Source organism: Frieseomelitta varia, unplaced genomic scaffold (genome assembly GCF_011392965.1).
Source record: "Frieseomelitta varia isolate USP_RPSP 00005682 unplaced genomic scaffold, Fvar_1.2 scaffold_646, whole genome shotgun sequence".
Taxonomy (NCBI): Eukaryota; Metazoa; Arthropoda; class Insecta; order Hymenoptera; family Apidae; genus Frieseomelitta; species Frieseomelitta varia.
Window position 1 is genome coordinate 285067 of NW_025110419.1, and position 16542 is coordinate 301608.

Here is a 16542-nt window from a genome sequence, read left to right on the forward strand (position 1 = left end):
TTATATTGATTTCGTTATACCTAAAATAACTAATAAATGAATTAAATTACATAAAGATGGACACGAAATTTTAGGAGAACAAATGAATAAACTGTGAAAAGGAAATATGTTCTTGTATAAAATTTATGTCGTATATAGCGAGTACAAAATTTATTACAAATTGCAGCTGAACTTTTGAAGCAAATTGTTCCTTTCTCTGAAACGTATATTTAAATATGCGCACGCCTTGTAACATCTGCTTGGAAAATTTGCAATGTATGTACGATTATTAATAGACGTTTAACTTGCTATCACAATAGGTATGTAAATTTATACGTACTTTGCTTAATAGGAAGCGTGTAAAATGCCACAGATTAAGTTACATATAGCGAGTATTAATCATACGCTGATTTTAAAAGATGCATAAAAGTATACATATATATACATATATATCATAGACACATATGAGCCCCTTTGTCGTTAAAATTGGACTTTTGTCATTCAAAATACTTTGTAACAAAATATAGCTTATTGCAATTGCACGGTAACACAATTTAAAAGAAATCCACATTTCTTTTAACAATAAATTAACGATAATGAATAATCAAGTGTCATTATTTATTTACCATGTAAGAAATGATTTTTTTTATTAACATAAAGTAAAATGTACAGAAATCAAATTGATGAAGAAAAACAGGTATTTCTAGAATTTACTATTATATATGTCATATAATATATATGAATTAATAACAATATATGAAATTAAAGAGATTTGAATCATCAAATTTATTAATAACAATGCTTTTTGAATAGCATGTAACATTTCTAGAAAATACACAAAAATATTGTGAATCAATTTATTTTCACAATTGTTGTTAATTATTAAAAATCTATAAAGATGTCATGATAAATATAATGATGAAATGATACATAGGTAAAACTAATAATGATGTAAGTATTTAAAAATACAATGAAAATAACTTTCTCAATTTATTGAGTATTAGTAGATTAGTAGAAAATACGTATTAGACGAATAAAACATAATAAAGTGGAAGGGGTAGATTTCGAAAGGAGTGGGAAATAACGGGCGTTACAACGTCTGCGAGAGTCGTGTCGTTACTTCCGAGCACGTAACATCTTATAGGATACCCTGTAAGTTCAGGTACAAGATACTGTAATTTTATCATGCCATTTATATTTCTTTGTATTTATGTATGCTTGTGTACTGTCTGTTAGAATTATATAAATTAAATTAAAATTTTTTTGAATAACAATTGAGCAATCAATAAAATATCTTTGAATGAAAAGTGTTCAGTTGAAAAGTGAAGATTGACTATGGTATCTATTTTGCTGGATATATTAGTGAATATATTATTACAATTTGTAATTATAATTCTCTATTTCCAAAATTTTGTTTTGCAACTTTGTAACTTTGTTGAAAGTTATAACCAGAAGATATGTGTAAAATAAAAAAATTTGTTCTCTATTTCTACTTCTGGTTTTTTTTCTTATTAGCCTAATTTGCATTTGTCATTAAGTTATTTTATTTGTTTATTAAGTTATCTCAGCAATTTACTAAGCTCTTGATGTTTAAATCTATTATATCTGCATTGCGCTAAGTAAATTTAGTTAAGTAATTAAGAATTAAAGAAATTTAATTTAGTTGTGTGTTTTTATATTTCTACATTAATATGAACTCGTTACTTGTTATTTTCTAAAGGTTTAAAATTTTCATTCTAATATTCTTAACAATTTTATATTGTAATTAAAATCTGATTATTTAGTTATTATAATTAATGCTTGAAAATTATGTACATTATGTGTAATATAAGTGTTTGTGAAATATGTTAGTAATGATTAAAAAATCTCTAATAAATCTGAAATCACTATCTTTGTCGTAAACTGTGAAAGGATGATTTAATTGAAATGATTTTGAAATCGATATCATTATTTTAAAACTATGCCTGCAAGCTAAATTTGGTAGTTCTTACGTAACGTGTTAACGAACGCACTCTCATCTTCTGAATATATGTATGTACTTACTCTTTGTTTCAAATTAAAGTTCGTAAGAAAATGCATCATAATTTGATAAATAATTAAGCCTTTTCTAAGATTTATGTTAATAACGATATAAATGATAATAAAATTAATAATTAACAAAATATTAATAATAATGACAACAATCACACTAATAATACTAGCAACGATATATTAACAATAATAAAAATAATGATGGTAATAAAAATAACGATAAAAATAATAATGAGAATTTTTATAATTATCGTGTTTCAATAAGCATTTCTAAAATGTCTGATATTTTCCATATTTGATAAATCCAACAGCAAAAATACTATTTAAGTAGTTTTGTGTATTAAGTATTTGATTAAGTATTGAATTTAGATTTATTGATAACTGTTCATTAGTAATTATAAATTGGAAATAGTTTCCAATTTGGAAAAGTTTCACTGACAGATCAATTTTATTTTATGACACGTAATTACAATACTATGTTATAGTTTCAATATGTTTTACAGTAAACTTAGAATACTGATTTTATTATTATTTCAAGCATGATGTGTGTTCCCTAAATAAATAAAATTTTTTAAATAAGTATGATTACATAGATAAAATAATTAAATAATTGTTTGGATAATTTAATGACATTAATTTTTCATGACTTATTTTGTAATTTCTTACTAAATTTAAATACTTATTATATGCTGCAAATTTTAATATTATTAATCTAGAACAGTCTTTAACTTTTATCGAGAATAGAAGTTACTGTATTATCTGTTGCTATAGAAAGTATACAAGTATATTCTTGTGTTAATCAAGGATGGTTAAATGTCTGAACTATATTATTAATTTGAGAAAATTTAAATATAATATTTCATGCCTTTCACGTCTTCTAATTGTATTAGAAAGAAGTTGTAAGATTTAGTTTTGTATGTTATACATACTATTCGTATAATTTAATAGTTGTAACATTTCCTAGTTTTGTTTTAATATATTATCAAAGATCTCGTAATCTATTTTGTTAATTCTATTTTTGTTTATATTGTTTATATTGTTTCTGTAACATCACAGAAACATCAGACATAATATAGACATTGAACACTTCTATCGATTCGTATAATACTAATTTTCATTATTAAAAAACAGTAATTACGGAAAAGAAGTAAAATAAGATCTTTACAAAACTTTTACTTTTATTCGTTATATATCGAAGTTCTGTGAAATTATATTTCTAAACTGAAATAATTAATAACTTGCACTACATATTTTATATAATTTTAAGTTTTTCAAAAAGTGTGGAATATAAACATAAAAAAGAAAATTATTCTTAAAGATGTTAAGGGAAATTCATATATTTTATTTTTATAATTATTATAAATAATCATGAATAAAGTATTCACAACATATTGATAGTATAAAAATTGTATACTGTGTTAATTAAATATTTGAGTAAAATATAAATTAACACTATGTAATAGAACAAGTTTATAGCTACATAAAGCATAAATTAATTATATAATATTTGTTATAATTATTACATATTGCTATAACACTAATTGATATTTTAAATACAGATTGATATTATTTTAATATATCAAATGTATTTTATTTTTAAAATATACATTTTAAATAAAATTCTGATTAAAGCAATGTATAATTTTTCACTATTGTTTATTTTTATTATATTTTTATATTTTCAATATAAAAATTAGATATTCCACATAAAAAAAATCAATATTTTAATGTAAGCTATAGATATCCTGTCAATTTAATGATGCCTGTGATAAAATTTTCATAACAAAAATTACTGCTTTTTTTCTTGATTTTGATGTATTTTGCTGTGTAAAATGAAATGATTAGATTAGGAGAAAAGTATGTGAGAAAAATAAATAAACAATATGAGAAAAGAGAGAGAAAAACAATAAGGTCATATATATTATACTTTGTAATTGGAGGCGGTTGTCCGGGACTTGAGGGTACTTACTATGTGCCAGTTCAGTTCACGGACACCAAATTAGACATGGTCTATTTTTGACTAACTTATAGTTGCTCTCTTGTTCCAATTTACTGGTTAGTCATTCTAGAAACTCTACAGTAATATTGAATGAGAAATTTTTAATACGCCCAGAATTTTTTATTTAAAGATTTTACGAAACAAACAGATTAAATAACAAAAAAAAAAAAAAAAAAAAACAGCAATAGTAAATAAGTGTTTTCAAAAATTATACTATTACATTTCCATTTAATCAGTAGTATATTATTGCAAGTAAAAATCTGTGATATTTTGTATTTCGCTTCTTAATATCATTATTTCCAAAATGTTATTAGAAAATGGCCAGCTCATACCTACAATAAAATAGCTACGAAGCTTCTAATTCTTTTTGCAGTGTTTCTCACTTGAGCTTATTAATTTTATATTGTAGTTTACTTTGATAAAAATAGTTTTTCGATTTAATGGCTAATTAGATACATTTCCAACTTTCAAATAGTTAACGCTGTTATGCATTGCCAATTGGAAGATTATAACGTGAAAATAACACAATTTGGCAATTTGCCTTATGACTGATTGTATCTTAATTTAAGGTTGTAGAAATACGAAAATATTTATGTCTCCATATTTAGCATTTTGGCACAAAGTACATGCACACAATACTTTTACTATTACTAAATTTTTGTTAAAATAATTTTCGTTGGTTCTAGTCTTTAAAAATGTGTCCTATTTAAACTTCTCACTATTTTTACATCCTGTGTTAACTCCTCACTTTCCATAATTGAAATTACAATAGGAAAAATTTTGCTAACTATTATTTCTATTGATAAAATCGGTACAACATATTTCGAACATTTGTTTTAAAATACACGTAATATATTTTTGTTTGTACTCTTATAAAAAACGATAAATTTGTCCATTATATTTCGTTAAACTGAAAAATTAAAATAACAAAATAACGATTAACTTAATAATAAAAATATGAACGAATAATACAAATACATCAATAAGCATTGTATCAATACATAATATTGAGTAATGCATTAAAATGAAGAGAAATGACATTTCAATTGCACATAAAAACTCAAATTCATGTAAGCTCAAAATGTAATTTGTATTTATTTTTCTCTTAATATGCCAACAGTAAAATTAATCAGTTAATATAAAACACATATCTAGTATATTATAAAATAAACATAAGATGACACAGATATTTATGGCAACTGGAGAATTAATATCTATGTAAAAATAAATGTGCAAATAAAAAAATATAATTATAAATTTTAAACAAGATAGCATGCAGATGCCATTTACTACTTTGATATCACGATAGAAATTGCAAAACTAATAACAATAATCGAAAAATTTTACAAATAATATTACGTATGTAAGACAACCAGATGCAATGTTGTTCACGAACTCTCATTATCAATTTCATTGTCAATAATTATTTAGAAACAGAGACCTCACCAATTTTGATCTTAAAATATGTCAAAATTTATTATTATTATTTATCTGAATAATTTCTCCTTACCGCCACGACGCTCGGTTTTAGTTCTCGCGATTTATAAAAACATGTTTCACAATTAAGAAGGATGACTCTTGGATTTGCAAATTCCAGTAAATACATATTTTCTATCTTTAGTTTCGCAGACAACTTATTAAGAACCGTTTAGTTTTGTGAATTATTTCCAAATGAAATGATTCTCAATCTTTTTTATCCCATGCTCCCTTTCCATCATGTAGCAGGATATCATCCTAACTTAAACTTAACTTAAACTTAACCTTAACTCTCAGATGCAGGTATATTTTGCATTTCAGATTAAAAAATGAAATTTACTATTTTAGAATACTAGTACTTCATACAAATTTTTTATTAAATAAGAATTCAATAATATTTCATACTATTATTGAGTAAAAATTAAGTAAACATTTACTAGTATTATTAAATTTTACTTTTTTACTACTTTTATATTATTATTGAATAAAAATTCAATAATATTTTGTACTATTAGTAGCAGTAATAATATTTTATATACGTATAACTTATTTCAGTGCACTTAATTTTAAGGAACAATTCACTTATATTTTTGTTTATCTACAGATGCATATCCTGATCGATTAGTAATAAATGTAATATAAGATAAAACCGCGATTTCCCTTTTAAAATTGTAAAATTCCTCATTTGCGGAATATTATGATTATGAATCTCTTCTCCAAATCACTGATTATGAATCTCTTCTCCAAATCACTGATTATGAATCTCTTCTCCAAATCACTGTTCCGACACTCTCCTTTAAAAAGAGCTGACCATTTATTGAAATGAGTAAGCGGTCAACATTCATCTCGGTAAGGATATACGTAAAAATATTTTCAACACTGCATGTACTTTATAGATTACAGTGAATGATATAATTGTGACTACTGACAATGAAAAATTGTCGATAATTTAAATTTCATAAAAAAATATATCATTACTTGGTTCTATTTTAAAGTATGAAGTCTCTATTTTAACAGTCGTGATGATTTTATATTACATGGTGGAGAATACTCTTTTCTCGAAAATTGTAAAAATTCAAATGTGTAAAAATATTTAAAAAATTCATTCTTTCGTCTTGAACATTGAAATTTATTTCTTTGCAAAAGGTTCCTTAAAACTCGCCGTACGACTTTTTTTTTCACTTGAATTTTGTTGAATTTGAAACATTAGGTTTAGATGACAATGTCAGAATTATCTTGAATTTTTGTCGTTTAACTCCAATGTTCAATAAAAATATGATCGCATTAAAATTTTTGTAAATAACAACATAATGAAATAATATAATCCTCATAAAAACAAATAACTTTTTTGACAATAAAATATAATCCTTTTTTGACAATAAAATATAATCCTCATAAAAACAAATAATTTTTTTGACATACAGCATGTTACATTTAAATGAGAACAGTGGAATAGCTTACAAAAAGTTCATATTGTCAAAAAAATGTTCTTCCAAAAATTGTTCGACATGAAGGTGAATATTATTTGGCATTATGAATAGAAAAATATAAGATCTTGTTTAAAAAAATTATTTTGACTTTGAAATCTGTGCCGTTACTTACCAACGCAAGAAATATCTCTGTCTATAATGTCCCCCTTCATACCAAGCAATTTCTTTTGATAACATGAAGTCCATGTAAAATATTTCACTGTTCACACTTAAATGTAATATCCTGTATGTATGTATGTATCTATATATTATGATAATTTTTTATTTTATTAATTATACTTCTTTCATCCTTATTTTCTATTTTATAATCGATTTTAATATTTAATATTTAACATCATATACTCTGCAATATGTCGATTGGTTACAGTTTAAATTGATATAGGAATTTGTATACTAGAAAACAAGCTCTGACATTGATATCATTTCATAAAAGTTGATTAAATACTATGATTAAATGTGACCAAACAAACGGATGTTCACCATTTGCTCATTTATTGCATTAACATTCATTTAGTGTAATAAACAATATGAATACACAAATTGAATGGAAATGAAGCAAACGAGCATTGGTCTAACTGCACTACTATATACATTGCTGTGCATGAGTTGCACCAAATACAATTTCATTAAAAGATTAATATTTTTGTTATATTTGTATTTACAATTATAATTGATAAACATTTTTCATCAAATATTCTACAAAGTTTAACATTGTTTCATTCAAATTTTATATTTATTTCTAATAAATAGCACATATTTCATAAAATGTGTACATGCTATTTCAATCTGGCTAAAAATACATATCTCAATCGTTCCAACTTGAAATCAGAGTCTTTGCAGAGTGTTCAGCCATCTAATTATTGTAATTATCCTTTTTGTTAATATCTATTAATTACATACGTCAAAATGAAATTAAAAAGATCTGTTTGAATTGTATTCTACATTGCAATAATTTAGAAGTATTCAACTACTTGTACAGGATGTGTACAAAATCACGAAATGTATAAAATCAGTTCAATGCTGAACATAGATCAAAATTCAAAACCTTGAATTTATAGCACAAAAGTGTATGATTCATAAACTTTAAACTCTTTGTATTTATCAACAAACCAAACGCACAAAAGAAGAAACCTCAAATGCAACATGGTTACATTTTATGATTTAATATCGTGTTTTATTTCATTTTAATCAAAAAATTTCATCAATATGTTGATAAAATTTTCATCCGTAATGAACTAAAAAGACAATACGAATCTTAAAAATAAAGCGTGTCGTATTACTAGTAGGTGTGAAACATGAATAATTCATTTTTATTACGAAATATTCTGCGTGTTTATTTTAAAGGTTGGGAAGAATTTTATGGTTTCAAGGGGAAAATCGCGATTTTATTATTTACTATGCACATATTATCAATCGAAATGTAATCGCACGTAAATGTGTGCCTGTATGTAAAAGAAAAAACAATCGTAAGTTTCTTACTAATTGCGATCTTCATTAATTGAAATTAAGTTAGAATACTATTGAGTTTTTATTTAATTAGGTATATAAAGTGTTAATATCCTAAAATAGAAGACTTTTTGATTTTTTACTTGGACTGCAAAAAATCTTAAATACGAAAACAAGGTCGAATAGGAAATATGTTCGTATAAACTTTTTCCATTCCATTTTTTTTTACTTTCATGTGCAGTCACCAACGAAACCACCCTTTATACAAACGTGTTAAAGCTTAATCTCTTGCGCTAATAACTGGTTCACGGACGAGTGACCAAACCGTATACAATAATTCGTTTTCTTTTTGAACTTGTCGATATGATATCACTGGATAGAAATTACTAAGAAGCAATAAATTTATTGTTTGTTTTGCCTGGGTTATACTTAAATATACTTAAAACTGAGGAAATATTGCAATTTTGAGCCAAATGTTCTCGACGCGCTATGGCACGTCATTCCAGCGCAACAGGTTAACCAAGCCACTTGCACTGGCAACTGATTGCGGACCATAACGAGTGACCAAGCCGTATACAATAATTCGTCGCTTTCTTTTTGAACTCATCGATATGATATCACTGGATAGAAATTACTAAGAAGCAATAAATTTATTATTTGTTTTGCCTGGGTTATATTTTAATATACTTAATATATTTCAATATACTTAAAACGTGAGAAAATATTGCAATTTTGGGCCAAATGTTCTCGACGCGCCGTGGCACGTCATTTCAGCGCAAGAGGTTAAAGATAAAGTTCTTTGCGAATAATTTCTAGAGAAGTTCAGTTGGTTAACAGTGATTTATGACGAATTGTTGAAATTTCAGATAGAAAAGGAGCAAAGTTCTCTGAAGATGTCGAGGCCAATTCTTAGCAGGCCACGTACACGCGTGTACGGGTGTAACTACGACAAAGGAGAATCGTATTACAAGCCGATGGTCGATCACTTGGATCGAAAGTACAGCTCTCGACCTCTTTTCTCCGAGCCAAGAACTTCATTGGCTGACGAGATCGCAGCCCGCCGCGGCGACATCGGTAACATCTTCAGTCGTTTTCCAAAATGGTTTTAACGGGTGAACTCATCCTCATTCCCCTTTTCTTAACTATCACGATGTAGTAACTCTTTTCATTGTCAGTAAGAAAATGCTGAATTACTTTTCGACAATATTGGTAATCAATGAGTGGCATGGTCCGATCCAACTCCCGATGTGAAGTGAATCGAATGTACTGTACTGCGCGTCTGCTGTTACAGCCACGACAAAATTTTACTCCATAAAGAACCATCGTGAAAAAAGAAAAAATAAATAAATAAATCTTTGCCCTAACAGTAAAATAAAATAAAATCGTGACATAAAAGCTGCATCGTCTAATGATTTATTATCTCCTGCGACACGTACAAGTAATACAAACTTGTATTGTTATATTTAAACGTCGTTTTCTTCGCATAAAAGTTCAAAAGTGAAATTCAGAGTCTCGTGAAAAAAGATATAAAGTAAAGGTAGCTTAGAATCATTCGTTCGTATCACGTGTAAATAAAGTAATTCTTATTACTTGCGTGCTCTGTTCTTTTGTATATTGTTAAGTAAAGATAAGGTGCATCAGTTTAGTTTAACTATAATTCCTGTGACAGAAATGTAATAACGTTGTATTGAAATTATACAGAAGCAAGCTAACACATGTGTTTATTACTTAGAGTTAGATATATGATCAACTACATACCGACTATATTTTCAGTTTTGTTTTGAAAGAACTATTTATTCAAGATACCACCATTACCGACAATGAAAACATATCATTGGTATTAATGCTTTGACTGTCCAATGTATTTATAACTGTATATTATCGAGATTCACTTGTATATCAATCTATATGCTCTTTTATTTTGTTTTTTTCATGTCTACTGAAATAAATGCGAGAAATCAACATTGAAAAAAAAACTCGAAAAAAAAAATGAAATAAAATATACTTATATCTCTCTCTCTGAATAAATATCGAATTCAACTATTAAGCGTAGTGACAAATCTCTGAGATATATATCTTTTTTTATTTGAGTGTATGTATTTGAGAAAAATAATCATCCTATTGGAAACTTCGACTATGGTTATTCATTCATTTTTAAACTATTTTCATTCTATCAAAATAGAGAAGTATACTGTAGAGAATAGTTGTAATTGGAATAGAGGATAAAAATAAAAGATAAATTGTAACGTAATTGAATTATAATGAAATTGTTTGTCGTTTCATTTGTCATTTGTTTATTTCATCACGTATCGAATGGTAACGTGATTTACTTATTTAAAGAATACAGTCTACAAGTCTGCAAGTAATTTTATTGCAATAGAGTAATAGGCATTTTGAAGGCAGAAATTTCGATTCAAATGACACGTATGTATACAGGGTGAGTCTCGTAACGTGACGACATCAAATAACTCATAAAATATTTGTTGTACGAAAAAATGTTCAGTACTGTAGTCAGTTTTATGTTTTTTTTCTTTTTTATCAATTTTTTAAACCTTCAATTTTTTAAATGGAATAGTTAGTATTTCTTCCCGAATTCGGATAAAGCGTTGAATTCTACATAAAAAAGTATTACACCGAATAGGATATAAAATACATAGTTACTGAGATATTAGCAAAAATATTTTTTTACATCGTATTAGAAAAGACTGTTAATCTCAGTAACGATGTATTTTATATCCTATTTGGTGTAATACTTTTTTACGTAGAATTCAACGCTTTATCCGAACTCGGGAAGAAATACTAACTGTTCCATTTAAAAAGTTGAAGGTGACCTTCATACCTTGATAAAAGAGCAAAATAACATAAAACTGACTACAATACTACATGCTCCCCTGGAAGCCACGCAACTTCCGTCTGAAACATATTTTCGTACAACAAATATTTTACGAGTTATTCGATGTCGTCATCACCCTGTATACACAATATAATTAATACCATTAATTAATTAAATGTAACACGTCCTACGTGTATGTATATGTGTATGTGTATCCCTAATAGTGTACATATGTTGAGATATCGGTTTTTACAGGCGTTCATGACCTCTCTGGTCCTCGCAACACTTCCCTTGGACGTGACCTTGACCCTGAATTAGACCCTTCCGTTCGTACCCCACTACCACTACCTTCTTTGGCTACCAACAACTTGTTTCCCGAAGACGAGGATGTCGTCTACGACAGCCGTGGCCAGCGCAGCCGACGTCAATTCGCCGAGAATTTTGCCAACGACGTCGCAGCGACGACGCAACATCTGAAAGCGAAACTAGCTTCGATCGGCTTTGAGGACGATGTCGAGGCAACGTTGGGTAAATCGAGACGCCTGCGTCAAGAGCAGGATCAACTTACTGACAATATTCTCAGCTCGAGGAGGAACCTGCAGGACATAAAGTCGATCAGCGAGGAGGCAGAGACTACGTTCAAGAGACGTTCGAGGCTGTTCGACGAGATCGATCGATTGGAAGAGAGTAAGCCGACGCTTACGAAGTGGTCGAAGCTAATTAACGAGGACGACAGCCTTGCCAATGCTGCTGCGACAAGGGCCAAGCAAACGAAAGCCCGTTTGAACGACCTCGAGTCTGAAATGGAGGAGCTCGCGGAGAGACAAGCGAAGAGAGAACGTAGGGCAGCTGCTCTCAGAGCGTTGATCAACGAGAATATAACCGACGCGGAGAACAATCTTCAGGAACAATCGTCTGCTGTCGTCAGCAAGAAAGTTACCATCCGCGAACGCTCTGAGAAACACGTCCTCTAAACACGTCCACTAGACAAAGATTGATATATATTTACATGTAACTCAAAATACGACGATGGAAAAGTCGAGCTTCGTTTTCATTTATATGTACATTACGTGTACAGTATCGCGCGTTATCTGAAAGACACGAGTATCCCCCCGTTATTTACCATTTACTTTCTAATCGATTGTCTGTCATTTGTTCCTGATGATCCTACAGATATCTTTCGTATGTATGTATGTATGTATGTATGTATGTATGTATGTACACTGTTTGAACATTCAATCACGTTTAAATTGAAGTACAAGTACGTATATAGATACAACCAAGATGAAGAGATTTCAATATACTCACGTTAAACGATTAATTCATGAAACATTTGTATAAAATTATTCATGTAGTAGAAATACATTAGCAGTGTCATGGAAATTTCAATCACATTATCGTTTATTTTATACCCAAAAGATTAAACAATATATATTATATTATTAATTAATTTTATATATATATACATATATTATTATGTTATATGTAATTATAAATATGATAATTAAAGGTATTATACAATTATAATTGTATAATATATATATATATATTTTGCAGACATTAAAATCGATACATGCACATAACATACATACGCACGCATGCAACAACAGCGAGTACGCAAAGATATAGTTCATTTTACATACTATACTTTACTACAGTATTAGCGAAAAAAGATGTAATTCTATTGGACATTCTCGATTATATTTCTATAATTTTTGTAAAAATGAAGGATAAGTTAAGAATTACTTTCTATTTGTTGTCTAATTAAAAATTAGGAAATTATATTATTTTCGGTAAAATTTTGTTAGTTAAAATGATTATACACTAGCAGAAGGTTTAATCTTGAATATACTTAATATTTTTTCACTAATTGTACATGAATATTCGTCTTTCGTTTCTTAAATAATTGTTCCTTTCTCTTAATATTTAAATGCTTCTTTTGAAATGAAACGAACGACAAACATTAAGATATGTATAGTTTCAATTGATCTGATCAAAGTCAGAAAACAAAACACAACTTATTTAATATTTTTCGCAAATTCTATGTAAAATAAAGGTGTACAGTATTTATGTATGTAAAATTAAGCAAAGAATTTATTTTATTGCCACTCTTCCTCTTATCGTCAGGGATCAAATCACAACGCAATACCAAGATTTAAAGAGAGAAACACGTGCACACGTGCACACGTTCCCAAAGAAAGATATTGTCCTAACGTTACTGTATGTATTTTTGTCCTTTCTTGTTTGTAAATAAATTTCATTGTTCCAATGTGTCCTAAACACATAGCCTGCTTGCATGTTGTGTAATTACCCATTTATTTAAAAAATGTTCCCTTTTCGATATAAATGTTTCCTGTTTTAATTTCTCCTCAAGGAAAGTTCTCTGTTATATATAATCGTAAATTTTTTATTTAATTGTTCAAAAAATTCAAATGTTTCTGGAAACATAAAAAAGATTTTTTGAAACTAGATTTACCATCTTGAAGATTGAAATCTCCTCTTTACAACAATCCCTTAAAAACTTACTTTACGATTTTTTTGAACTTTAAATATTAGGGCTGAACAAAAGATTTAAAAAATCCCATTCGTCATTTAATTCTAACATCCAAAGTTTAATAAAATTCATACAGCAAATTCTGAGAGAATTCAATATTCAAAATAATCAGGTAAATCTAATCTCGAAAAGAATTTTCCAATGTTTTAGAAATTTTTGAATTTTAAAATTTTCGAGAAAAAAAATATTCTCATTTTTTTTACTTGCTGCACATTGTAAAGTCATCTTTGGAAAAAACCAACTCAGGACTATCAAAATAGAATACTTCAAAGTGAATGTAATGTGTGAAATTATAATCAATATTATTGGAAGGTGGAAAACTGATAGCATTCAGATGCTAAAAAAAGACACTAAATCATCTTGTCTTCTTTCTAAATAGAACAAGCAATTCATTAATAACTCCATGAAATATTATTCAACTTCAGCTTGTTTAAAATACTATCAACTTGTTAAAATACTTTTTGTAATACTATCATACATTATTTACTATTATATACTATATGCTATTGTGCTATTTGACTGCAAATTATAGAACAACTTACTTGTCAAGTTGTTTAATATTATCATTCAAATACTTTAGGTTCTTATAATCCATATCGCAATGACTTCCTCGATGATTTGGATTATATGTATGACCGGGGAATCGAAGACGATTTCGAAGATGATTTTGTTGTTGCTCAGCGACGTTACAAAGAACGAGCTGCCGCTGCTTTCGCAGATGATCTTGCTGACCTGAGACGTAAACGAAGGGATATGCAGGTTACATATATATAATATACATAAATATATATTATGGCTTACACATTTTTGAATTAAGCGAGATTTGGATAAAATTTAAAAAAAAAATGATCCAAGACAAAAATAACGATATATCTGATCAAACATGTATGTATTACCCTTTAAAGATGCAAAAACTACTAAAGTAAAATAGTATGCATGCATTACCAATTTTTCGCTTAAAACAAAGTAATAAGATGGAAAAATATATTTCGAATGAAAGTTTAATGGTTACAGTAACTTGCTTCAACAAAATTTTGAAAAAGTTTCCATTTTTTAAATTTTCTTTAATTCTTAATCATTTTAAAAATTTCATAACAATTATGTACAAAAATTTCTATATGTATACATAACCTAATTTCTAATTAAAGTATTGGTGTTCAGCAAGTTCGCTAAAGTAAATAAAGTAACACGAAGAAAATTTAAAAAAAATAGAAAAAGAACCATTTTCAAAAATTTTATATGTATTTATATCCTTAAAGGGCGACAAGAATTGATTATTTTTGCCTTGGATCATTTTACACACACACAGAACCCAAAATGGCGATATTCTCTTGTTAACCACTTGCGCTGGTAACTGATTGCGGACCATAACGAGTGACCGAACCGCATACAATACGTCGCTTTCTTTTGAACTCGTTGGTATGATACCACTGGATAGAAATTATTGAAAAGTGATGAATTTATTATTTACTATGCCTGGGTTATAAAGATACTTAATTAGAGATACTCAAAACTAAGAAAATATTGCAATTTTGGGGACAAAAAGTTCTCAACGTGCGCAGCACGTCATTCCAGCGCAAGAGGTTAACCACTTGCGCTGGCAACTGATTACGGACCATAACGAGTGACCCGAACCGCATACAATACGTCGCTTTCTTTTGAACTCGTTGGTATGATACCACTGGATAGAAATTATTGAAAAGTGATGAATTTATTATTTACTATGCCTGGGTTATAAAGATACTTAATTATAGATACTTAAAACTAAGAAAATATTGCAATTTTGGGGACAAAAAGTTCTCAACGTGCGCAGCACGTCATTCCAGCGCAAGAGGTTAACCACTTGCGCTGGCAACTGATTGCGGACCATAACGAGTGACCAAACCGTATATACAATAATTCGTCGCTTTCGTTTTGAACTCGTCGGTATGACATCACTGGATAGAAATTATTGAAAAGTGATGAATTTATTATTTACTTTGCCTGGGTTATACTTAAATATACTTAAAATTGAGAAAATAAAATATTGCAATTTTGGGACAAAAAGTTCTCGACGTGTGTGGCACGTCATTCCCGCGCAAGAGATTAATAGAAAAATGCGTAATGACGTTACAAGTCAAATGTGTATAACAATATTTTATAAACGTACTGTTATTTATCTTTGCAGGATCGTTTGTTCGATGTAATCGACTTGAATGCTGAAATTGAGAAAGCCAGGAATACACTTGGTCAAGCGGATATTGCTTTTCAACGGCACGCAACAAAGTTCGATAATTCAGAGAGCAATGACGATGTAACATTAAAGAAATTTCCTAATATAGAAAGTCTGCCGGAGAAACCAGTTCCGAAAACTATAAAATTCATAAAAGTTCCTAACGTAGATATAGAGTCGTGTATGCCACAGCCTGTAAAATCAAGACAAAACAAAATTAACTCGATAATAGAACCAAATGAAATTGCAAATCCATTGAACACCATTGCGTTGCTGCCATTAAAGAGGAAATTCTCAAATAAAAAGAAAACTGTTTCATTTTAAACAGAACGATCCAGTAAACATTTCAAATTACATATTATTGTATGATAATGAAATGTCATAAAATGTACCCATATTATTTAATATGTGCTATTTCAATAAAACACGTGAAGAAAAATTTTTCTCTCCGAGTTATGATTTTGGTAAAACATGGTAAAGTATACTCCACGAAACAGAAAACAAAATATAGTACTTTGCAAG

The 16542-nt window shown here is 28.3% G+C and overlaps 1 protein-coding gene across 3 annotated transcripts; it reads left to right on the forward strand.

Moving 5' to 3' along the window:
• Nucleotides 1–1000: 1000 nt before the first annotated feature.
• LOC122534865 lies at nucleotides 1001–16459 on the forward strand. Of its 3 annotated transcripts, XM_043665887.1 has the most exons (4): nucleotides 1018–1141; nucleotides 9288–9495; nucleotides 14389–14567; nucleotides 15976–16459. In XM_043665887.1, exons 2-4 carry the CDS (start codon nucleotides 9315–9317, stop codon nucleotides 16342–16344), a joined length of 729 nt encoding a protein of 242 aa, XP_043521822.1. In that variant the 5' UTR covers nucleotides 1018–1141; nucleotides 9288–9314; the 3' UTR covers nucleotides 16345–16459. The 3 variants fall into 3 exon arrangements, with proteins under 3 accessions (XP_043521820.1, XP_043521822.1, XP_043521819.1); XM_043665885.1 differs by lacking the exons at nucleotides 14389–14567; nucleotides 15976–16459 and adding an exon at nucleotides 11510–13527 and having other exon boundaries at nucleotides 1001–1131; XM_043665884.1 differs by lacking the exons at nucleotides 14389–14567; nucleotides 15976–16459 and adding an exon at nucleotides 11510–13527 and having other exon boundaries at nucleotides 1019–1141.
• Nucleotides 16460–16542: the final 83 nt, after the last annotated feature.

Bases quoted from the DNA above. Each gene is read 5' to 3' on its own strand.
- LOC122534865 (XM_043665885.1), top strand. From the start codon at position 9,315: ATGTCGAGGCCAATTCTTAGCAGGCCACGTACACGCGTGTACGGGTGT. The intron at 9,496-11,509 runs GTAACATCTTCA...CGGTTTTTACAG, and splicing joins AGCCCGCCGCGGCGACATCG to GCGTTCATGACCTCTCTGGT.